Genomic DNA, 25,906 nt, shown 5'->3' on the forward strand with positions numbered 1-25,906 from the left:
ACGACAGTCTTTGGCAACACTCCATGCCAAAAAATCCTGTCTCTTAGGCTAGCTTTTCTAGTTATTTGTTAAGAGAGTGTAGAGGACTACAGCTTACTTATTACATTGTGTCTTTTTATTTGATTTTAGGGGGCACATTATATCTGAATATAGTAATAACTCGCAGGCTCCAAGTTTCTTAGGTAGAAGGATTGCAAAATGGGTTTTCCTTTTGTTCTAATGTTGATAAATCTCCTCTTATGAGATGCTATCCATTTATTTTGAATGATCCATTTTTCATGCTTGATAATGCCACTAACAAGGATGATAGGTTTGCAATGCTCTCGGAGAAAATAGGAGAGGTTGCTAATGCAATTAAAAAGATGAGTCAAAATCAATTGGATGTTGTTGAGCTCTACAAAGAAGTGATGGAGGTCGAAGGTTTTGATGAAGCTACCCTCGCACATGCCTTTGATTATCTAGTGGACAAGGAGAGAGTTGCAAAAGCATTCATTGTCAAGAGTGTTAAGCTAAAGAAGTTATGGGTCAAAGATTTCTTAAATAGAAGAGAAAGTGGATATTTACAAGCATCTGACTTTCAATGTTTGTTCTTGATATTGTTTGAACATTAGACTTGTTCTTTGGTTACTTGTAGTAGCTATTCAAGTAGCTAAGCATCAAACTCTGAATGTTTGTTCTTGATATTGTCTAAACATTGGACCTTTGGTAACTTGTAGTAGCTATCCAAGTCGCTTTTTGTGGCACAATGTTCTTTGATTACTTGTTGTAGTGGCTATCCAAGTAGCTTTTTGTGTCACAATTTATCCTAATGTGTCATGGGAAGATAGAGACATTAGTACTAAACTATGAAATGTTTAGCTCATTTACTATGTGGGACATCTTTATCATTCAAACAGGTTGTCTTCAAAGAGTATGGAATATTTGAAGTTCCAGGTCCTTTCAAGTTGTGGGCAACGCAAGAAAGATCGTCTAGTGCATTCTGAACTTCGTGTTTGACAATATCAATGCTTCTTACTGCTGTTGCAAGTTACGGCTTGGCTCTGTACAACTCTTAGCTTTTTAGAGTTGAGCTTCTCTTACCATAAGCTTAAGCTCGTCATTGAACTCTCTGCTTCAAGCTCTGATATCAAAGTATCCTATGGGAGAACAGAAAAACTCATGAGGACCCTTCGTGGGGATGTTGCGGAGCAGTAGTTATGTGTGTCCATGGAGAATTGATCAATTTCCTTATCTACAGGACATAGATTCTAGGTATGGTCTTTCGTGGTGTCCATGGGCAATTCAGGATAACTTGCAGAGAGCCGCACAAGAGGTGCATCCATCTGAAGAGAACCAAATGTATTGAAGCGATTAATGAGATCATTTTAACTTGCTCTTGTAACCGGAAATCATGTCCATTTTCAGGAAAAAAAAAAAAATACGTGTATGAATTCAGGTTTCCTTTTCATTTTTCATTTTGCAAGTTCAAATTCTAGATTTACTAAACTGATCGAGAAAAATCCATTTATAAAGTAACATGGACTCAACAAATTACTCTGGAAGTAAGAGGCATACTATTGTCAATTGTCAGATCATTTTTCAAATGTGATCCAAACACCAAAAAATACTTTCAGTCACGTATCACCAAACAAAGAAAAACCAAAGAAAAACTAATCACTTTCCTAGAAAATGGTTTTTCGGAAAACATTTTCCAAAAACGTTACGTTTTCTATGAAACAAACACACCCTTAGTTGCGTCTCAGCAACAAATTTGTAATGAAAACCTTTTATCAACCCAAAAAAAAAAAAAAAAAATATATATATATATATATATATATATATATATATTATTAAGTGGTTAATTTTAAATATCAAAGCTCGAGTTACTGTTATCTAACATTACTATTTTACACAGTTTCCATGTATCATAATATTTTAGAGACGACACGTGACTTATAAAAGATAACAGCACGTTATCCCCGTCCTTGACATTCTAATCAATAAATTACATGTTCAACGTGGCAGAGATAATCAGCTCATAATGTTTAATTTTGTAGTCTAGTATGATGATCTTACAAAATTATAGTGTTCTCTCTCTACATGAGCATGCGTGATTATATTGATACTGGCCATTTGATCTTATTGAATTGAATATATCTATCCCTTATATAAAGAGGATAAAGTTCACTTGATTGTTGGCTTCTTTCTCTCTCTCTCTCTCTCTCTCTCTCTCTCTCTCTCTCTCTCTCTCCGCTATTGGATTTTATTAGTTGAAAGATTGTGTTCATTGAACCCAGAGGCCGTGTCGAGCCATTTTATTTTCAGGTACGATTGTTTAATTATTCTCAAGTTAATTTAAATGTAGGTTTTTAAGAATTAATTTGAAAATAAACCTATAGTAAAGATTTTTAAGGTTATTCTCAACCTTGAGCTATAAAGGGACACCTAAATAAATCAATGAGAAAAAAATAAAACAATATCTCAAGACATTCTCTTTTGTCTAAGACATGAAAACCATGTGAAAATTTGGATTTACTTGAATTTATTACAAAAAGGACCGATTGAGAGCTGTGAAAAAGAAACTTTTAGCTGATGAAAGGATACATAAATTGACAGAAAAGAAAGAAAAGAAAAGAAATTATGTAATTTGTTTACGATGAAAAGATGGCTCAAGAAATAAACTAAATAAAAGCGGAAGTTTTACTGTAGAAGAAATGGAAATTAAAAGTACGAAAAGATTAACAAAAAAAAAAAAAAAAAAGAATTAAGAACTAGAGAGAGAGAGAGAGAGAGAGAGAAGAGCCAAGAATCGAACCTACCCAACCGCACCACAAATTGAGTGCTCTATTACTGGGCCATGCAATATTCACTTATGATAGGGCAACGCAATAAGTATATGTCTAAAAGGTTAATTGAGCAACCAATCATTAACTGACACGCGACAAATCCTAAAAGTTGCGTTGGACTCACTCTTGGTACCGCACCTTAATAAATATAAAGATATTCCTCTTCATGATTAACCATTTCATGGCAACGCCATGATGCGTTGATGCATAAAATGATGTACTAAATTACTCTACAAGCTGAAAGTACGCAAAATCAAATCTACTACTCAAATGTATCACCATAAGTAATATGATTAGGAATCGAATATCATTATCGGTAGTGGGCATAATAAAAGTATTTTTCTTTGTTATCGATATTAAAGTTGAAATAAAGACTGTAGAAATTCCAAAAATATTATATGGAGAACCCTTTAGTGTCACAATTTTTTGAAATGATCGCTTAAAGTCAAAAACTTTTTAGAGCGACTCAATAAAGCACCTTTGACGATTTATATCACTTGAAAATTCTTCATGGCTATTGGAAAAATCTTCCTAAAAAATTAAACACATCTAAACACATAGTTCAATATAGTCTTCCCCAAAGTGAGAAATCTATTTGCAAATGGATTTATGGGCGTTTTCAATGATTTTCATCTTTCAAGTGTAATTCAATATATTCGTTTGCTTCCGTGTTTGGTTTCAAGCATTCTGATTACCCAATTTACCTTACTTCAAATTAAAGAGAATTCGTCATTTTTATCAAAATTAGATACATTATATTTCAATATTTTATATATTTCTTATCATGTATTACGACACATACAAATGACTAATTCGGCTTGGATGAATTTTTCCAGTTTCAAATTGAGATGAAATATCAATTTAGGGTTTTTCAACGGATGTCCATTATGAACGGTTTTACATGTAATTTGAGTTTTTTTCATCAATCGATGCATAAAATCAAGTTACACACTTCCAGATATGCAAAACCCATTGAACTTGTGTCTTGATTTTGGTGAATCCAACCAAAGTCGGGTCAAGTTGGACCCGACCAAAGAGTGAAGACAATCTTCGACCCAACACGTGGTGGAAAATAGAGCCAATTTTTTTTTCTTTCCAAAAACGATAGTGTCAATTCGGATGTTTTAAGCTTAATAGAATGCCAACAAGGACAAATTTGATGTTAGAATATACCATCTACAGTAAAAGTGATTGATTTTAAGGTTAATAGATTCTAAACGAAAAAGCTAAAACCTATTCCATGTGAGCCAATTCCCATTTTTCTGGAATGAGGAACCAAACCAATTGACCAAATCGGTCATTTCGTTTCAAGGTCGACTCTAAAATCCACCTCTTTTTCTTTTTATCTCTTCCTATTTCATTTCTTTAGTTAATTGTGGAGATAAGATCTGAACAACAATATTCTGAATAAGAGATAAACTGCAAAAAATTCAAACCAGTAGACATGTGATAAATTTACCACAAATTAATTTTTTCACTATAAAAAAACCTTAAATTGATACACTTGTAACAAATTCATCTTATATTATTTTCTGTTAAATTTTACTGTTAAACTGCTGAATTAAATGACTTGTGACGGTTGTACAAATATACTAATTTGAAGTTTCACCCTCGATTTGTCACATATGTATCAATTTATGTTTTTTTGTAATATTAATCTAATTTAATGACTAACAGAGATAAATTTATCACAAATGTCAAATTTAGTGTTTTTGGTACTCAAAAATTAATTTAAAGTAAATTTGTCACATATGTATCGGTTTATAGTTTTTCATGATATTAATCCAATTTCAATCTTTAACTAATTTATGTTTTTTTTTCAAAATAATTACACCAAATATTTTATATTTGAACATTAATAAGACTTACTTTAGTCACGTGTGATTAGTATGATTATTTTTAAAATTTTAGTATTGTATAAGACATTATGCTTATTCTCGCTCATATGATATTTGATATTGAAATTTGCAAGGGCAAAAATATCACCCCCAATAGAATTGCCATTCATCTAATATCTAACTTTTTTTCAAATAAAGCCAACTCCACCTTCACTTTTAATTCATCTGAACAAATTTTTTTTTTTAAAAAGTCATATTTTCCCCTTATTTACTGTTAAAAAAAATTCAAACCATATCTTTTAATAGTGGGTTATAAAATAATTACCATCATTTAAAAACGAATTCTCCGGATTTTTATATTTGTAATTGGCCAATCGCAAAATTGATCGGAAGAAAAAATTAAGAAAAAATTATGGCTTTGAAAAGATCGTTTCCTTCGCTTCTTTTTGTCGTTTCTAAACTTTTACGTTTCTTATTTTGTACCACAAATTTTTCCAGCGACTCGTCGAAAGTTGATTTGATTGGGGAGTGCCGTGTCATGGGACCCCATTGTCTGCTTTCCACACAAAAGTCATTCCTCGATTGGTGTTACCGTCGACGTCCATGGATGTGATGGCTGAGGCAGTACACACCACAGACGAAATAAGAGCATCATTATCTCACGAAACAACTTCTTATCATATGCCCAAGTGAAGATGAGATGGTGATCATGAGGGCGAGCTTGGGCCCATCCTCTAAAAGTGTTAATATCATGAAAAATATTAATTAATATATTTAAGATAAATTCATTGTAAATTCATTTTTGAATTATTAAGATCTCAAATTAATATTTACGCGAAAGATTTATATCTAAATTTCCATTTAGATATCATTCACTCGGTAAAAGCTAATAGATAATAAATATGTTAAAAATATATTAGTTTGAAATTTTTGATAATTTAAAAATTAATTTCATGTAAATTTATCAAAATTCTACAAATTTTGAAGTTTTCGGTGCTCTGAAAATTAATTTAATGTAATTTTATTTTAAATATAGTAATTTGAGATTTTTCATGATATATTAACTCACGATGAAAAGATCGATATTAAATAAATAGATATCTGACTTCAAAAAATATTCAATTAACTTCATGAATTAAATAAGATAAATCCAATATGATAAGCATTTCATCTAATGATATCTAACTTTGACATACCTAAGTTCTTGATTTCTACAAGTCCGGATGAAATAGCGGATGTTACTAAAGAAGGGGATAAACAAGAGCATGTTTGCACAAAAAGAGATGAAATGGCATGGGAAACTAGAGATAAAGAAAAGTTGGAAAAGCAATTTGAGGTGACGTTTGATGAAATGAAGTGACATCCGAACTGTCATCACTTCAGGACAGGACGTGGGTGTCGTCCAGTCCATGCATGGGTCCCTCTTTCGTCTCCTCTTCCACCTCCCCTCATATCCGTGGCTGATAACTTTTCTGGCCCTCATGCTGTCATAAGCACCACATGGAGTCTCACTTATGACGAAATTTAATCATGTATGCTCTGTAAAGAAGATCAATTCATGGATATGGACGAAGATCTAGTGTATATCCCCAAACCACGTTCTCCGGTTGTCTCCTTCACTAAATTCGAATGAGCAATCTTTTTAATTGGATGTCTACCTAATCAAATTGTTTTATTATGGACGCCTTAGACAATCAGAATTCAATATTCCTTATAAATGAAAATATTCTATTCCACCTAATATTATAGAGCATTATACATGATGCTGGATAGAGAATCCATGTTCCTATAGTTTTTCATTTCTCTCTCTTTATCATGTTTTTTATCATTATAATGGATGATGTTGGAATTGAGAATGTTGCTTTCAATGGAGCTCATCGCGGAGTTTCGAGCTCCAACTTGTCGCCGTTAACAAGCCTCTCTATATTTGGAGGCAAGGAGCCTTCACCTAGAGGCTCGACACCTCCTTGGTGGTCATTTAAGTCTCCAAGGTGGCATCGAGCTTGTTGAGACCTTGACAAATCCAGAGGCCAGGTGCGAGAGCAAAGGATCATATGCGCTTGGGGAGAGGGCAATGAGAGAGAGATTAGGGTGGGGGGAGATGATTGAGGAACGAATTGGACATTGGCAGCAAGCACGACGAAAGTTGATAGCAACTGTCAGGATGAGGCGTTGGTGGTGGGGCAACGATGCATTAAGGGGAGAGACAGAGAGAGAGACAGAGAGAGAGAGTCCTTAAAATATAGATGAAGTGGATGAAAAACAATCACTATAGCTAACATACGTTAAAAGTGTAATATCGTGCAATATATATTTGAAATTTTGGGTTTACATTCGGCTAATAAATACATCATATTCATAAGATGTAAACTCTTTTTGCTGGTTGTGGATACCCTTCCTCTCCGTTTGGTTGTGGCCAATGTTTGGCTGTTTGCTCTTTTTGCTCGTTGTTTTTCTTCTCTTTTTCTACTTTTCTTTCTTTTCTTGGCACCATTTCGCTCAGATTGACTTCTATATCACCTTAATTGTAGGCTTTGGTGTCGGGTTCCCTTGCTGTAGAGTTGTATAGCTATTGGATTAAAGTCAATATATATTTTACACTCTAAAAAAAAAAAAAAAAAAAAAAAACTTCACTCATCATGAGAAGAAATTATAGGATCTCTCCCTCATTGCCTATCTGAAATCGGATGTCCTCTCTTGTGTATTAACAAGCTATGATTATAAATATCATAAACATATAAACTTAACTAAAAAAAAAAAAAATGTATTTATGTTTCTAGCCCATTAATGAAAAAGGATGCAGGTGACGAGTCGTCACATATCATTCGAAAGGGTCACAGAACTCGGACGATCCACGTCCCTCTCGTCTTTTCTCAGGACGAGATATACGCAAGATTTTTTGCCTATCCTATGACCCTCCACGCTCTCTTATCCTCTTATTTATATTCCTCGCTCGCTGGTCCCTTCACCCACACGCACCCCCTGTCTCTCTCCCTCTCTCTCTCTCTCTCTCTACCATGGTACTTATTTTCTTCCACTAGCTGTCGTCTGCACTCAACAGACTAGTCAAAATCAGGAAACGGAATCATCTTTTCGACCCACTTGAAGCAAAAACTCGAGGAATTTATACCTGATCTTGTGCTCATCTCTTGCGATACCGACTCTTGCTTCTTAGAATCCTTAAGTACTGACACAGAGAGAGAGAGAGAGATCCTACTCATATTGATTATCTCAACATGTCAGCCGCCATAGCCGCTGCAGCAGCCGGGGCGTTGAGCAGCCAGTGCAACTACATCGGCACGACCTCCGCCCCGGACGCCGCAAGATCCCATCTCCACCAGTCGTTTATGTATCAGCCGCCGGTGTTTCTGCCGCCCGCCCTGAGCCGCTACGAGTCGCAGAAGCGGCGCGACTGGAGCGCGTTCCTGCAGTACCTGCGCGACCACAAGCCGCCGCTGGTTCTGTCGCGGTGCAGCGGCGCGCACGTGCTCGAGTTCCTCAGGCACCTCGACCAGTTCGGGAAGACCAAGGTCCACGCCGAGGGCTGCCCCTTGTTCGGGTGCCCGCAGCCGTCACCGGCGTGCCCGTGCCCGCTGCGGCAGGCCTGGGGCAGCCTCGACGCGCTCGTGGGGCGGCTTAGGGCCGCCTTCGAGGAGACCGGCGGGGACCCGGAGACGAACCCGTTCGGCACGCGGGCCGTGAGGCTGTACCTGAGGGAGGTGAGGGATGCGCAGGCCAAGGCCAGGGGGATCGTTTACGAGAAGAAGAAGCGGAGGAAGCAATACGAGGAGCCGAGGTCGGAGGCAATAACGTTTCGGCACTGACGATGACAGTGATGTTTTGAGTTGCTTGAGATTGACGCTAGACAGACTTCTCAAGAATAATTAATTTGATGTGGCTTTCTTTTTTCTGGTTTTGCGTTAAGCTATTACTAGATGGATCGCGAACACGATCCATTCCTTGGTATTTCCATGAATTTCAACCATTGATTTCTGCTGTCGAGGTATCAAGCGAGCACCGTTCGAGATAGAGGATCTTCATCCGAATTTGGCAGCCGGGGATTGATGTGCAACATCTAGAATGTGGGTATGGTTAGGAAGATGAGAGTAATTTAATGTTTTGGCACCCTATATGTCTATGCAGCTGGAATTTGTAACTCAAATTATCATTGCAGACCCTATACCACTTCGCACCGGTCATTGCTTTCTTGATTAATATAATGGTTTTTGTGGAACCTCAACGTTGTCTCGGCCCTCTTGGGCAATCTGAAAGGTAGAAGAAAAAAAAAACTAAAGAGAACAGATAGCTTCCGATGCATCTGCTCAGTGCTTACATTAGAAGATCTTGCGAATGTTTAATTTACCGAGGGAAATGATAGGTTTTTAGCTGAGTGTGGAAGAAATTTGATTCTTGCACTGAATATTTAGACAATATTATGCAACATCTGATCCGAATTGCAACATTACTTAATAAATATGTTCTAAGAAAAATTTATTATGTATATAACATCGCTACATTACATATGGAGTTATTATGCAAAGGTTTTTTTTTCTTTCGCGCACTCAGTTGAGTTTTCCAAAAGCTTTGGGTAATTAGACAAGTTTGGAGCGCTATCATTCCTATTAGTTCCTGCTCAATAAATCACCAACAGTAGATTATGTGAACAGGATTTTGATAAAAGTTTGGGACTAATTATAGAGGGTTTGGGATCTCAAAGGGAAGTCATGGGGAAGAAATTGAGAAAATGTCTTTCCAAATTTCATCGAAATTTTGTTGCTTGAACTTTGAATGAAGCGAGTTCATAAATAACGTAAATGTGTTTTTTCATAGTTGATTTTTCTTGAATTTAAATTATTAATTGAGTGAGTTTCGAGAGAGTCTAATCGTAACTACATGAATTCTGAGTAAGCAAAGATATTAACGTAAACTATATAGATTGTATATCTTGCATTTTGTATATCTTCAATCCTCTCAATTATGAAAATTTTGGCTACGAAAAGTTTGTTATGAAAGAAATTTTGCGACTGAAAAGCAGCTTTTTTTTTTACATAGCCGCCAAGTAAACTCTGGAGTGATGCTAGCGGAGAACCCACCACCCCGACATCACGCTTAAGTCGCCGATGCTTCCCCTAGGGTTTGACCCCTCGACCTTTCCCCCAAGGTTGAGGTTTCTTATCCAGCGGAGCCATCAAGGCCGGCGGTACTGAAAAGCAGCTTTTTGTTGCAAAATTTCAAATCGGGGCGAACATGTCCTAAAATAGCCACGAAATGCAATTTTTTCGTGGCTGAAGGTATGACCTATTTGGGGCAATAGTTCTCATCTTCGGCCAAGAAAATAATTCTCGTGGTGGAAGATTAGACGTGCCACTACGAAAAAAATAGTCGTGATAGTATATTTGACTATTAGCCACGAATTATTCCATTTCTTGGCAAAAAATGTGAACTTAAATTGACATTAGTCACGATATACAACAATTTTGTGGTAAATGATTTGTATTTTAACTACGAACAAAGTTTCTCTGGCAAACATTTTGTGCTGGTATATCTTATATCTAACCACGAAAATATTATTAATGAGAGAAGTTAAAACTTAATGCCACGAAAAATGCTTTTAGGACAACATGTCAGATCTTGTATCACGAAAAAGTATATTGTGGCCGCATGTTCCTGGCAATAGGTTGGATCTTTAGCCACCAATTTTCAGGGCAAACAGTTATACCTGGTATGAAAGTCCCTTTCTTGGCAATATAATACATTTCTAGCCATGAAATAATGTTCGTGGCGAATTTTTTGGAACACTTTGTCCCGTATTTAACTATGTAAACAAGTTTTGTGGCTAATAGATCATACATTTTGTAATGAGAATTTGTTTCGTGGCTAATGTTTTATGGTAGTGCTAGTAGGTGAGGTCTTTATCGACAAAGCTTGGTTCGTCGCTAAAGAGCTGACTTATTGCCAAACATGTTTCGTGGCTAGAAGTAATGATCTATAGCCACAAGTTTCAATCGATGGTCAAATTGTCGTGGCCATTGGTAATTCGTTTTCTTTGTGACAATAAACAAAATTTATGGCACTGAGAATGACTCTGTCATTGTCAAATTCACTGCCAGGAAATACTAATTATGTAACCCTTCTACAAATTTATCACATCTCATGTCTATCGATCATATATAATTAATGATAGCAAATTATTGAATGTGCAAGGATAGCTAATTTTGGGAAGAATCACTCAATTGGTCATGAACCTATTATACATTTTGCTAATTTAGTTCTAAGTTTTTGTGCAAAATTTTAATATAATTTTTCAGATCAATTTTTGGCAAAAATAACGGATGTAACGCCACGTTAGTGATTTCCTTTTATACTGTCCTTTCATTGACTAGATAGATTAACAACCATCGTTCTTAATTGACGACCATTCTTATATTTCAACATATCTCTTGCTGATACAAGCTGTTAACGATCATCACATGATAATGTTATACGTTGGTTAAAATTTTATTCATAAACATAACAATAATTAACTAATCTTGTTGATAATTTATGAAATATAATAATTCGATTCTGCACCTCGACAATATGTCACTTCGAGTATATACTGACAAGCATAACAACTAAATGTTATGATTAACTATTACGCCGGTTTAAAAATAATAAGTATATATTTAGAGTATATATGAGTAAGTTATTATTTCCTAATAGTAAGTAAAAACTATTTCAAAACGACAAATAAGTGTTACAATTTTAGTTAATGTAATTTAATTTCGGATAATATAATAGTAAGAAATTACAATTTTAAATCCAAAACATTTTTGTTTGAATATTTGGGACGTAAACAAAATTTTCTTCACAAAAATTATGGGCGGGAAAAATCCTTCCGGTTTTGGTGACGTAAATCAAAACTTCCATTGCCAAAAGTTTTTCTTGCCTATTATTAGATAGGCAATAAATGAGAACTGTCGTCATATGGTCCTTAGCAAGACCTTAAAAGGCTATGACATCCTAGAAAGATAGGATAGAGGCCGGGATCCGGGCCTCGATAAATATACCGGCCCATTGGCGCGCCCGCGCACACAACCCCTTCATGGGGTTGGCGGCGCCCCCTCAGATTCCCGTGAAACCAATCCCGGGTAACCATTCCCGGCAAGGTTCAGGAAAATGAAGAGGCCCAGTCCTGGGAAACCCGGCCGGGGGTGCGCGCGCGCGTCGTATGCACCATGACTAAGCTTTTCTTGTCTTATTTTGATGTGTTTTCGATTTTCTATATCATTAATGCTGTTACAATCTTAAATTGAGTTAGATCTATTATCTGCAGAAAATTCTTTTCCCAGCAATTGATGAGTTTGGTTGAATGAAATATGCTTTGCGGTATGTTTTTAATTTATCATATTTTTCATTTTTTATAATCTAGGGGCACAAGCATGAAGACCAAACTATCGAGTGGTTCTTAGAATGCTTTGCAAAGGATGTATATGAACAAGTGACCTCAAATTTTTGAGTTGAAAACCCTTGATGTCCAATTAACCATTCTAACCTATTGAGTTATTTTCATTTTAATTTAATGTATTTTAGTTTATTTTCTTTATTCGTTTTTATCACAAACTGCTCGTGCCAATCACATAAGCAAAATTAATGAGTGTTCTTCTTTTGATAAATCCATGACTTTTTTATCACACGTCTAATCCATATCGGGTGTGATGGTTCTCTTGTCCCACATACACCTGGAAATTATCAGACAGACACAATTAACACTCATAGGGTGGTCTCAGTAGAATCAAGCGTGTAATTTGAACCCAAGCCTTAAACTGAATGAGGAAAACAAACACGATTATCACTTGAGCAACCTCTTATGAGTTACCAGGAGGCAACCTGCTCTATGCTCTAATCAAGAAAATTATCAGTAATAGCAAAGTTAATGCACATTATCCATTAATAACGGAAGTTTCATAAGTAACTTATTATCCATAAGTTTCACATTGTTATAATATCTACCGATACTGTCCCTTTGATAGAACAAACGAGAGATACCTCATTAATAACTGTTTTAAATACAGAGTCTTGGACGAGTTTGCCAATTAAAGGGAATATTGCCAGAGAAAGGCAAGAGAGCAGAGATACAATCGCCGACAGAAGAGCAACTAAGTCTTCTCCCTCTCTGTAACAATCTCAGCATCAAAAGAGGGCGACGTCCCATAGAACTGGAGGTCTTCAGCATGATCATGTCCCCATCATGCTAGTCATTTAGGGTATGGTGAAAGGAGGGTTTTCAAGATCCTCCTTGTGGAGAGAGTAGAGTGCAATCTCCTCCTTGTAGGGTTTTCTCTCTTTCTTTTGTCTTTCTCCTGTTTTAAAGCTTTTCGCTCCACCAACTCTCTAATTGCCCTCCTCTCTCTCTTCCCTTTTCTACATCATAATAGTAGCAGTGGTACGAGATGCTAATGAATTGTCACGCATTGATTTACATCACCTTCCATTTGAAGGCTCGAGTAGATACTGAAGGAACTGGTGTAGTAGAAATAGATTTTGGTTAGTATAGTTTCAGTAGCTGTTCAAGTTATTTTATTCATTTCCGAGGATTTGATTTCTTCAGATAGAACCAAGAATTTGCTTAGGTGAGATTTGCTGGGGCTGGCCTTTTAATTGAAAATTGAGTTTTATACGTTTATAAAACTTATCTTCCACTGTTGTTTAAATTGCCCTGTTGATGATTTGATGTTTCTAACAAATAAAAGTAAAGGCTAGAGACCGATTCCTGGAGGACGATGTAATTCCAGTCGAGGGGCGATAGCTGGCTAAATCATGAGTGATCTAGGTAAACATTATCCCGTCAACAAGGTATTATTATAGATCATCGTATGGATGGTTTGAAAAGGACTAGTAATGAGTTTGTTGATCCTGCTGCTCGTGCATTTGTTTCACAATGCGCGGACCTTGAAAAGGACTAGTGATGAGTTTGCTGATCCTGCTGCTCGTGCATTTGTTTCACAATACACGGTCCGCGTGGAGCGGCGACTTCTCAAGCACCACGTATGAGCAAGGCAACAGCGACATCCCTCTTTGGACGACAAGCACTGGCGAGAAGGATGGAGTCCAATAAGCCTGAGAGACGAGTCAACAGTTATACCCTAGGAGCGTCACCAAGCAAATATTGCCCCTTTGGACAGCATGTTATGTCACCTTCCCCAGACGAGAAGCCTCCCGACAAGACCATCACTTGAAGCTCATCCTCATCCTATCCTATTGGAGGGATCATCACGAAACCACTAAATATCCAACAGCTAAGCAGCCAATGGCACGAAGGGCAATTTAACCACTGATGCCATTTCTCATGACATGTGATCGCTTGCCCTTTGTCATGACTAGACAACCCACCTCTTGACCAATAATGGAGGGCCTAAATCAAGATCTTCACCCGGTTAAGCTGCTTCTTCCTCGCCCTCTGCACCTAGTACACATTCCTATCCTGATAACTTCAGCATCTGAGGACCAATCCAGATCAAAAACCCAAATGTCCTAACCCGAAATTGTTGCTGTCATTCCTCACGAGGTGTGAACTTTGACAAATTCCTCGAAACCGGATCGCAGGCAACAACATTAACTTTACGAGATACTGAATAATGGCAACAATTCATGTGCCACGTGGCACAAGGCAACAATTGATTATAACTTTGTACTATCATCATGTTTCTAGTGTAACTTCTCATGACATGAAAACATAGCTTCAGCCTGTTATAGAGCTGGTAACTACGGGTCATTTTTAAGAACAAAAGGGGACACTGAACTATTGACTTTAAATAGGTACCGCACAGATTTTCTCAACAATAGGAAAGCACTAAGGTTTCAGTACAGCAATAATTACCGATTATAGATCAGGGCTCATCTTGTGAGAAGAAAGCCAAAAGAGAGGCAAGATCACTTGCACAACTGAACATATGAGAGAAAAATACTTTTCATTTGATTTATAAACAGCATCCTTACAAAGGTGAGAAACAACAGAACCCGGCAAATCTCCCAATGTTAAAACTTCCATCCATCAATTTTCTCCTTTTCTTTTTTTTTTTTACAAAAGTCCGTAAATATCAAAGCGGACAAACAAATATACAACACGAATCCCGACATTTCCAACTCGCACTAACCCATCTATCTCAAGTTAGATGAACTTCCTAATGCTCTTGCAGTTGATAACATAAATCCCCACAAACAGCAAAGAATGGTAGTTGGTACAGAATTGCGTTTAACTAGTAATTGATTGAGGAACCACGAGCCTGGCCGCAGATGGGTCTACAGTTGTGAAGATATAGGTACAGCTGCCCTCGACCCAAGATCTGCATCGAAATTAACCATGACGTTGCATCATCTTATTCACAATAGTATCATATAGTAACAACTCAGATCAGCATCTCAGAAAAATAGCAAGCACTAGAAACTTTTTCCCTGTTTCAGTACAATATGCTTCGAAAAAGTGCCCTCAGAAAAAATTTCATTCCTGAGCCCAACAAGAGACCTGGTTCCACTTCCGAACTGGGCTAGAAATCTTTTTATTTTGGCAAGAAATATCCCAGTTTTCTTATTAACATTATTGAGGATTCATTTTACACTGTGCTAAAGGCATATCCAATTATTACCTCCTAAAAGGACACAGGCTACAAGTTCCCATGGGGCAAGCACTCAAACACTACACAGAACAATTATGGCTGATTGGAACAAAGAGAAAAAAAATAATTAAATATCCAAAGGAGAACGACATTCATTTCCATTTTTGGCTTATCATGGAAGCCAGCTTCTTCTTTTTTAGTATAAAAGAAGATTACACACAATAGACTATGCCAATCTGAAACTTTTGCTGCAACCTCAACACCACCACACATCAATAAAACCAAATAACCTATCATGACGATTAAATAATCTTGACCAATAACTGGAAATTCAATATGCAGAAATACAGAAACTTTAAAAACCTAACCTTTGAGGTTGACCAGTAAGTATCACAAACATGTTGCAGTTGCTGGCTACTAACATTCCAAAGCATAAGTCTGCACCTGTTATTTAAAAAAAAAAAAGGTTAGCTGATAAAGCAACCTAAACCTGCAAAACACACTGATTCTCCCGCATAGTACAATTAACTTCTTTCAGCTCCAGCAACCGACGACTTACTCGAGTACATACTGAAATGCTGGTATTGTTATCAGTTTAACAAAGTAACCCAAGAGAAATGGATAATGTGAGAACTACCAAGAGAACCAAGTTAATGTATGATGAGGATACTTTATTACAGAGACATTTGAAAAGCAATAGTTAGGGCAAATTTCAGCTCCAACACTGTAGGACCAAAAGAAAATAACATATCAAAGAACTAACAGTTGCACACCTATACATTTGAAATAATACACACAGCCTTGATGGTGATACGTGGCAACAACATTTGAAAAGAAGAGACAGATCAAGAACTAACTGAATGCCTTGACTAGAGGTTTTTCCCTTATTAAGTCAGGAGTCTTTAAGAGTTTTAGTACATTAGTAATTTATTAAGTTCCCTTTTCCTATTTGGAATTGAATATTACATTTCAAAGTTTTATTGTATTAGGATATTAGGATGTTGAATTTACAAGTAAGAGTTTCCTATTTCAACTTGAAGTAGGGTTCAGTAGTCTTTAAATACCACGCACTTGCTGTGGATTGGTCATTGTCCATTTAACTAAAACAGTTACATTTTCAGCAACTGTTTGCTATTGGATCATCTGACGCAACTCTTCTATTTAGTATGAAGCTTTCAAAAATAATAGCTGTGAAGCTTAGGAAGGTAATTTTCTTCCAAATTCCTTTTACTCCATCCCAATAATTCCAATAAAAGCTTTCCCCACAAAACGTCATCAGTTACTCCATATAATCATCATATTTCAGCTCAAACCCTAACTTTACTGTTCAAAGCCCAGAAACAGTACTTCTAGACCTGTAGAACATCTTATCAGGTTGTCTTACATCAAGCCTAAAAAGGGGTCTATGGAAAATTATCAGCAACAACCTGGGAGAACGGCCAGGAGCTCAGAACCAGTGGGCCCAAGGGAAGAGACATAAAGCAGAATTGATACAAATTCTAAAAAGAAAGCCCTTCTAGCGCCATGGATGAATATTCCTGTACAATTTACAGGATCAAACTACTATTACCCTCCTTTAGTCCTGTCCCAATCACCGCATACAAAAATACTCCAACTAAGAAAATACTAACGAAGTTCTACTAAAAATAAAAGCTTGATAATAAACAAAAGGACCAGCCTTATTTTGCAAATAACTGTATACGCATAAGCAAACACTAATTATGAACAGAAATTTGTTCACCTCTGGCACATTTTCATCAAGAAAACCAGATGACTTTAGATTCAAGCCATGAGAGCTGTCATAGTGGAGAATCCTCAACTTGCCTTCCTGAGTTTAAAAGAAAGAAACGTAAGTATAAAAGAACAGCTTGTAAGCCTAGTCACATGATCATTCAGTCATCCTGGAGCACATGCACTCACCTTCGTTCCATAAATGAGGCCACCTCCAACTGAAGGGTGAAAGCATGCAACATTGACTTCATCCTCTGCACTTGGAAGAACTCTCACAAGTTCCATGTCAGAAACTCTGTATACCTGTGTAAAGTAAATGAGTTAGAGAAATGCATTAAGTCACAGCAGTACATAATAGCACTTCACATAATGATACACTTCTTTTAGAGTAACTTCCAGGTATATCAGGCCCTATAAGCTAATGGATAACAAATTTATGATGGGAATGATACAGACAAAACAATTGAGATGGACAAATAACCTGTCTCAAATGTACAAAAAGATGATAGTGAAAAGCTGCTCCTCAACAGTTCATGTCACTAATTTTTAGGGCAATACAAGGCTACTGCAACATTTCATGCAACCAATACCAATAATATCAGTGCCATTGCTATGAGGTAATTTTTCAATTATACTTAGCTAAGTGGCAATAGCCACCATGAATTTCCCAGAAGATAAATGGAGACTAAGAATAAACACTTGTATATACGACCCCATTTCTCATGGCTGTATGGAATATTTTATCATCTCGCTCATCAACCGAAAGAGGGCTTAATTAATAGATATGGATAAGTTCCCACCATATTTTACCAAGTATAAGATTGAACAAACACATCACCCCCAGTTAGTATAAATTAATTGTGTTGCAAGCAATCGAAGTCACTGAGCAGATACAATTTCGGAAATAAATGGCCACATCAGGTAAAGCATGAAAATATAAGAAGAAACCGGAAGCACAACATGGGACATCATCCCTAGAGACATTACACTTCTTACTCTATATCTTTACTCTGAGAGAGAGAGGAAAAAAAAAAATCTCGTGTCATCAGTTTCAATCATCCACAGCTTTCCTTCAAAGTGAGTACTGCCAGAGGGCAGCCCAATTGCATCTCATCTCTTAACAATAACATATGATGTTCCCTAATTCTATGCAATGCCATGATAATCACCGAAGATATCACAAAGCAGGCAAAGCAGACAAACTGTAACTTGGCACAGTGCTGAGGGGAAGGATGACATATCACGTCAGAAATGACAGTCACTGACATTTTTTTTTTTTTTTTGGGTTAGAAGTCACTGACATAATTGAGCTGCAAGAAAAGCAGCAGATGTTGCTGGAAAGAGACAAAAGTGTCTCCAAAGGTGTATCTAAACATATCTTAGTCAGGCTATGCATGCAAATAAGACATCTATCTTGACTTTGTCAAAAATTAGGAATGGCATCTTTGGATTTTGGACCCTGGGATTTGGTTAATCCAGAAAGAAATGGAAGTTTTTGCACCTTGGGTTGAATTGACAGTTAACATTCAGATTGAAAGGTAAAAAATCATGGAATATATGTTGAATGCATGAGACATTGACTTTGGCCAAAAATGTAATAAGCTCATGTGATTTGTCAACAATAAAAGATGTTTATCTAAAATCTATGACAGCAGGGAAGCAAAGTAACATCTTTACAAGCTGACACCACTAACAGTAAGAGATTTTTCAAGACAATTGCAAACAACGTACATCACAGATGGTACTTAAGTATTTCCCCCAAGATGATGAAGCCGTAACATTTTAAATTACAGAGCAATGTAACTGGGTCAAATCTGGTCGCTGCTCTGAGTTCATCCCTAATAGCTAGCATATCATTCTCGTTAATCGTTCCAACAGCATTAATCATATTGGAATATCTACTAATCACCCATTTAGGACTCGTATGAAAGAAGAGATAATTTTGTTGCAGGGAAAAGGACACAGCATCTCTCCCACCTTTTGTTTCACAGATTCCTCCTTGCACACATTTCATCATTTAGTTAATTCCCCATTTTACGATCCTATCTGGTAGTTGGGAGTCGCACATTATTCCTTCTAGCATGCTCATGTAAATTCAAAAAATAAATTACAGAGGCAGAGTGGGCTCAAAGCAGATACATCAACTGGGTAGTATGGGGCCCAATAGATTTAATATACGATGCAATCTTATGTTGTATATGGTTGCAAATTCAATCTGACAACAAAATAGCAAAAGAGAGCTCAGATATACCAACTATAGAGGAAAAAACAAAAAGGAATTTAGCTGAAATGGAATCAAATAGGCATGACCCAAAATATATCAATAGCAGAAAATTAATTCACGCCACAGAAAAGAAAAAAAATGGCATATTATCCTTCAACAAAAGTAGCCAATTAAGTGATAAACTAAATTCAGAATGACAGCAGAAGCTCAAAACTGAATATGGAACAACAATAAACTTATACCTCCAAAATGGTGTAAATAGGCACCGTATTCTCTCCATCAATGACAATACTCTTAAGAAGTGAACTATGGCGACGGCCGTAGGCAAGTAACAAGTGTTCAGATGTCGGAGAGAACTGCACAATCATGAATTAAATTGAATCAATAGACGTTGACAAAGGAAAATAATATGCTAGGAAACAAAGATTTCACAAACTCTCCATACATTACTTGTTTAAAATGCTAGTGAAGAAGTGTGCCTAGAAAACAAAGAATCTGCCAATGAAATAAACATATTTAAGCCTTTTCTATTCCCATAAAGACAGCAGATTAAAAGGCCCATAGTTACTGTTGAGGTTTTTACTAATCACATGACAAATGAATAGGAACAATATTTCTGCATGGGCACATTGTCAGATCACTAACAAAACTTCGAAGTAAAATATTAAAACAAATGGCAAGAGTGATATGAAAATACTAAGCATTAGATATTCAGGAAACTCAGAATTAGAAAGGATGGCTTAAATATTTAAGGAATAATCACAACAGTAATCAGACAATCTTGTAAAACTCAATCAAGAGAACAAGATATTAACCTGAATGGAGGTTAAACAATGAGCGGCTCTTACTGGTCGTGAAGCAAGCACAATTCCAAATCTGTACAAGTGAAAAGCATATCAAATCCCACATCACAAGATAATGGCAATAATATGTAAAGGTACACACGTATGCCACTAGCAAAAGAATAAAGGTGAAAGATGAGAGCATTACGTTGCCTCCTCTAAGGAATATATCCTTAGCTCATACATGATTTGATGAGCAGAAATTGGGTGTCTTGTAGGTGAGGTTGCCACTCCTGTGACATCCTGATTGACTTGACCATGTAATCCGGGATCAGATTCCAAATGAGGCAGCACACATGCCACACAGGCAGCTAAAAATCTCCCACATGGAGAAAAATGGGCTCCCATTTCACTGCAACAAATGCAAAAGGAACTTAGCCAGCAATTAAGGCGAGTGTGTGGCCACACACAGGACACTTAAAAAAAGCATTATTTCTCAGGAACAAAAGATCCACCTAGTAACAAGCAATCATTACAAAGACCCAAGAGGTCTTAAGTTTAATTCCCACTTCCTACCCTCCAAGTCCCTCAGTTGGCCTCCAAACACCCCCCCAAAAAAAAAAAAAAAAAAAGGAAGAGCACAAAAGGTAGTTTGTTGCCTATACTTGCTGCAATGAGACCTAATAGCACTGTCTAGATCTAAGTTACATGATATACCTGCATAGAACAGCATGTGGAATAGTTAAGCGGCAACTTTCTAAATCAAGCTGTGCACAAGGATCTTTTACGTCGTGTGGCCATATTCTAAGCTTCACAGTGCAGGGTAACTCCGTAGATGCTGCTGCAGCCAGCGAGGCTGCAAGTTCAGACCTGAGTTTACTAACAACAGATTGAGGATCGTTTTCATCTCGTGGTCCATCATTATTAGGTCCAGTCACGTGCACCCCCCGAGACCCAGGAGAGCGATATCTAGAACCAGATCTTCCACCAAACCGTGACGGGTCCATGCTAACTGGCATCACTCCAGATGTGATTGGTGAAACACTTGCAACCTCACCAAAAGCAGATTGAGTTTCAATATCTCCAGGACTTGATTGACGTACACTTCGTGGACCAGCTTGGGTCTGACCAACCAACCATCCATGCAATAAAGGCAGCTCCCAAAATCTGGGGTCGCTAAAAGAGAAAAATTGAGTATTTCTCTCTTCAGGTTGCACTTCCATATCCTCCACAGTATCCATTGCAGATTGACTTACTTCAGCTTCCACTGCACTTGAGAAAGCATTATTTCCCGTTTCCTCAGGCATGGAAGGAGAGTTGCCACTTTCAACTGGAGACAGAAGGAGCTCATACTGCCCTGATGGGGTTGAATATGTCCAAAGGCGCACTGAAGAAGATGAATCTACCCTTTGCTGTCCATTAAGACCAACATCCCCATCTATGCGCTGCAAGGGTACTCTTCCATCGTCTCTAGTAAAGGAAGGCCACATCAATAATGGCAAAGGCATGAGAGGCAGTTCATCCGCCAACCTAGATCTTTCATGAGAATGAGCATCTGCAAAATATACAGTAGGAGGAGGGTAGTGCAAATAACCAGGAGAAGTTGCAAGAGTCATAGCTGAATCTGCTGAGTCAAGGTCATTGACCTGCAGATAAATAAAATGCTAACATTAATAAAAGCTATGGTTGAAGAAACAAAGTGCTAAAAATAAAAACTTCACCTCAGCTGTTAAAAGAAATGGAGCTGCATGTGGGTGGAAATGCACGGCTCTAAGAGATCGCTGTGTCCTCAGAACGATAGTTGGGGATGATGTCTCTCCTCTCCTATTGTAGTGCCATATGTACAACTAATATAGAAATACAAGGTCAAAGCCTCCAAAACTAATCCAAATTTAGCAATCCACAAAAAATTCAAAGCAAAATTCCACCTTGTGACCAGATGCAACAGCAAGAAGCTCTCCTCGAGCATGGAATGCAATTGATGCAATAGGACGGTCTGTAGAAAAGACAGCACAGACAAATCTTCTTAGTAAGTCCCACAATCCACATAGTTTCCTAAGATATGTTAGGGAAGGGAAATCAGAACGACAATTACAAAAATTGCGTGATCCTATGCACTCTGCGGTATTTGCATCCCACAGGCGAACTTCATGATCCAGACTGCCACTTGCAAGGATCTCCGGATACAGCGGATGGAATCTCACCTGCAAATTTGAGAAACAACTGAGATACAGCGAAAGTAGAGCACTAAATCATATTTAGTATACTCAGGAGCCCTATAACAGAGACTCACCACCCATGGTGTCCTCCGATGACCCCTTAACACCTTCAAGCAACTTCCTGTCTGAGAATCAATGAGTTTCACCGTATGATCTCCACTGCAATAAAGAAAATAAAATCCAACTTCATAAATGGCGTATGCCTACTCTAAGTCAGAATAAGACTCAATATTAACAGTGACCACCATTATCCAAACATATAAGGATATTTGACTCACTGTGTAGAAGCAAGTATTTTTCCATCAGGACTAAAGGCAGCTGCAATTGTTGATCTTGGAGGAGGCACAAGTGGACAATATTTGGCAGACAAATGCCGCAGTGACGCTGACTCCACCCTGCCAAAATAATCATGCTCAAACCAGTCAATAAAACGTGAGCAAAAAGGCTGTCTGCCACTGATTCTCTTTCATCTTCATTAGAAAAAATTAGTAAGGACAAAAAAATTTATACCACGACCCAAATTTCAAATAGAATCACATTATAAGTCTAAGAAAATACCATGATATGAGACCCTGTCTCACATCTCTCACTGCTTCACAACTTTGCTGGAATGGATAGGGCTGGCACTTTGAAGCTTCTCTCCACAATTTCTTTGATGAATGTTTTGACCGTGGAGAGACCTCTCTTTGCACTAGGAGTTTAAAGATATTGCTAGCACTGGAAAATAAGAAATACATATGAGGAGATATGTGCAGCAATATTGCACGGGGAAAAAAAAGACTGACTTGGTATAATCATAAGGATAGAGATAGAAAAGTAAGGCATAAAATGTACTGAATTACTCAGTGAAAAAAGTTTCCATGTCCAATCACCAAAGCCTGATCTATTGTAGTTGGGGAATTTCATTTGCTTAGTTGTCCATAGAAGGGCTGGCTATCATGCTTTGCAGTCTTTTAGCAACTTACTCAGTTATTCCAAAAACAAAAATCAGAGGGAGACTGGGAGAGAACGATTATCTCTAACAATTTCCATTAATGAAATCATTACTTGATGAGAAAGAAAGGTTCCTCTACATACTAAGAGACATGTCAAGATATCATTGCTAAGGAAAATTATCGTACTTAAACCACTGGGCTGTGACAATAATAGATGTAGACATACATAAGGATTATTGCATTTGGAATCATCAAGTTTGGATTGATTGCCCTTTCTTCTCAAAATAAATGCTAAGAAATAATGAGAGACTAACCAATTCAAAGATTCAATCAAAATGCTTTCCATCATTTTCACCCAAACATGATTAATGGAAAACACCTCAACTTATCACCCAGAGTCGTGAAAGCACTTAAATTTGAAGCATGATGAGCAAATTACTTGCTAATAATCACTTCTTTGTTTGAATGATCAATAGAATACAACATTCATGTATTCATCATTTTAACCCCAAACATGAATAATGAAAAATACCAAACTCATCACCCAGAGCACTGGAAGAACTTAAATTTGAAGCATGATGAGCAAATTACTTGTTTAAAATCACCAATCTGTGTTAATGATAAACAAAATTGATAAACAAAATTTATGAATCCATGATTATTACAAACTTGACTCCTATAATTAGAAAGGATCAATGAATTATATTGTGTCTATTAATTATTTACTTCTACTAGTGAAGGTCATTTATTACATCTTACCAATTAATCAGATGTTCACTATTTATTGCATGTTCAAATTTAACAAGATCCATTAGCAAGGGGTTTCTCTAAAATACTAATAACAGAAAGACATATCACATTAATTAAAAAGTTAAAACAATTAGTAAGTCAATAATATTAGTTCTATCCTTGGAGACTGATATGGAAGATGAGCACCAAGAATTATTCCCTTTTTATCCGCATGGAATGTATCTTGAGGAGGAATACTGACTCTCAATAACTTGCAAAACCGAAGTCAAATATTGGCTAAGAGGTGGTGGCTCTATAAAGATGTAGCAGAAATTATTGACCATTTATTGCAACAATATGGTTGGTCAAGAATGCTTGGGAATTTGGCTTGGTCCGTCATGGGCATTCAGTAGGTCAATACAAAGACCATGCAGGAAGAGCTGAGAGCTTGGTGAGATATACGCATTGACAAAAAAAAGAGAAACAAGATTCAGATGATCCCTCTGAAGACTTTTGGCTGATTTGGAGGGAGAGAATCCAGATGATATTTTATAATTCAGAAAGTGATTTCTTGGCTTTTTACTCTGGATATTTGGTATGAACACAAAATGAGTCCTGATGTGAATGCCATTCTAGACTAACTAGAGTAGTCCCCTGCAGTGCTGGGATTTAAAGATGGTTTGTCATCCCCTTGGTGTCTTTTAAACTAATCAATTACTATAAAAGAGATACGAATTCTACCCAAATATATATATCAACAGGGTGCCAACCCCATACACAAGAGCTTGAAAAGAGAATCCAGCCATGCACAAAAAGAAAAGGTCATTGTTTTGAAATTGTCGAAATGAATATGATCCATGTCATCCTAATCTGTAATAATTAATCTAGGTTATAAGACATGCTGATGAACAACTACATACTTACAAAATACACGCAAGCATAGTTGTTGAAATCCTAAGCTACAAGGCACGTAACATACAAGAGACAAATGCTCTGCTAATTAGATGTCCACTGAATTGAAAATGGTGAAAATGGGCTAGAATGCGTGATTCAATAGAATGGCAAGATTGTTTCAATGATCAGATTAGCAAATCCAACTGAGAGACACAAACCTCATGACTCAAGACTGACTTTGAGAATTATAACCAAATAATCAGTGATAATGGCCCAAAAAAAATTAAAAGAAACAATTCTTCAGAAGAATTTGGATCAATTGAAAAGAACCCATCTTGCTTAACCCAGAAAATTTCGAAATGAAACGCAGCTACGCACTAAATCACACATACAGATCCAATTCCTCACGCTCAGATCCTAGCGCGTAAATTAAAGTTAATCCAGATCGTACAATGCCCACAATCTCTCAGGAGCTCAACATGCGCCACAATTGAACAGCCGTCCGTAGCCTCAACGGGCATCATCAAAATCCAAAAGAGAAACATACACACCCACGACCAATTAAACGATCGAGCTCAATTTCACCTTGGATGACTTGCAGCGTGCCCAGAAACAGCTCGGGGCGCATGCGCCTGCTGCTGATTGCGCTGCGAAGAACTCGAGGTCGAAGGATTATTGCCGTCTTCGGGCCACGAGACACCCCTCATTATATCCTCGGAGCAGCCTCATGCATCCACAATTCTCCTGCGAGGGAACCCAAATCCAGCTCTCGCCGCCGCGCCCGATCCCTCTCGGGCGATCAGCACGCTCCCCATTTCCGGGCCGCCCTGCTCGGACGTGCCATTTTCCTCCTCCGACACGACGCGACGCCGGCGAGGGGCGCGGAATCTGCGCGGGATTGGGCAAAATTTGCAACCTTGACCCGTCCTCTTCGGCCGCGGGGGCGACGAAGCTGCCTCGGTGCCTGCGGGTGTCGGAGCCGATTGATGGAGCGGAAGACGAAGAAGACGAAAGGGGAAGGAAACCCTAGAATCAGGAAAGAGAAATCTTCCTCTGGTCGTCTGTTTTTTTCCCGAGTAACAGAATAAACATTTTCTGGGGGCAACGAGAATTAGGAAGGAAAAGGAAGAATAT

General features: G+C 37.5%; 2 protein-coding genes across 2 annotated transcripts; one reads left to right on the forward strand and one right to left on the reverse strand.

The window, feature by feature from the left end:
• The first annotated feature begins 7,616 nt into the window (after nucleotides 1–7,616).
• Nucleotides 7,617–8,903, forward strand: LOC104441231 (protein LIGHT-DEPENDENT SHORT HYPOCOTYLS 5). The gene has a single exon (XM_010054266.3). It carries the CDS (start codon nucleotides 7,900–7,902, stop codon nucleotides 8,485–8,487), a length of 588 nt encoding a protein of 195 aa, XP_010052568.1. The 5' UTR covers nucleotides 7,617–7,899; the 3' UTR covers nucleotides 8,488–8,903.
• Nucleotides 8,904–14,594: 5,691 nt separating this feature from the next.
• LOC104441232 lies at nucleotides 14,595–25,875 on the reverse strand. Its single transcript, XM_010054267.3, has 15 exons — nucleotides 25,358–25,875; nucleotides 22,773–22,931; nucleotides 22,493–22,609; nucleotides 22,289–22,373; nucleotides 22,091–22,199; nucleotides 21,924–21,991; nucleotides 21,717–21,842; nucleotides 20,713–21,641; nucleotides 20,204–20,407; nucleotides 20,029–20,089; nucleotides 19,456–19,569; nucleotides 17,179–17,292; nucleotides 17,000–17,086; nucleotides 15,627–15,702; nucleotides 14,595–14,988 (listed from the first exon to the last, which is right to left on the reverse strand). Exons 1-14 carry the CDS (start codon nucleotides 25,477–25,479, stop codon nucleotides 15,676–15,678), a joined length of 2,322 nt encoding a protein of 773 aa, XP_010052569.1. The 5' UTR covers nucleotides 25,480–25,875; the 3' UTR covers nucleotides 14,595–14,988; nucleotides 15,627–15,675.
• Nucleotides 25,876–25,906: the final 31 nt, after the last annotated feature.

This window comes from Eucalyptus grandis, chromosome 1, assembly GCF_016545825.1.
Source record: "Eucalyptus grandis isolate ANBG69807.140 chromosome 1, ASM1654582v1, whole genome shotgun sequence".
NCBI classification, from domain to species: domain Eukaryota; kingdom Viridiplantae; phylum Streptophyta; class Magnoliopsida; order Myrtales; family Myrtaceae; genus Eucalyptus; species Eucalyptus grandis.

Coding starts and splice junctions, on each gene's coding strand:
- LOC104441231 (XM_010054266.3), top strand. CDS start 7,900: ATGTCAGCCGCCATAGCCGCTGCAGCAGCCGGGGCGTTGAGCAGCCAG.
- LOC104441232 (XM_010054267.3), bottom strand. CDS start 25,479: ATGAGGGGTGTCTCGTGGCCCGAAGACGGCAATAATCCTTCGACCTCG. Junction 22,200..22,288: donor ATCGGAGGACACCATGGGTG/GTGAGTCTCTGT, acceptor TCAAATTTGCAG/GTGAGATTCCATCCGCTGTA. Junction 21,992..22,090: donor CATAGGATCACGCAATTTTT/GTAATTGTCGTT, acceptor TCTTTTCTACAG/ACCGTCCTATTGCATCAATT.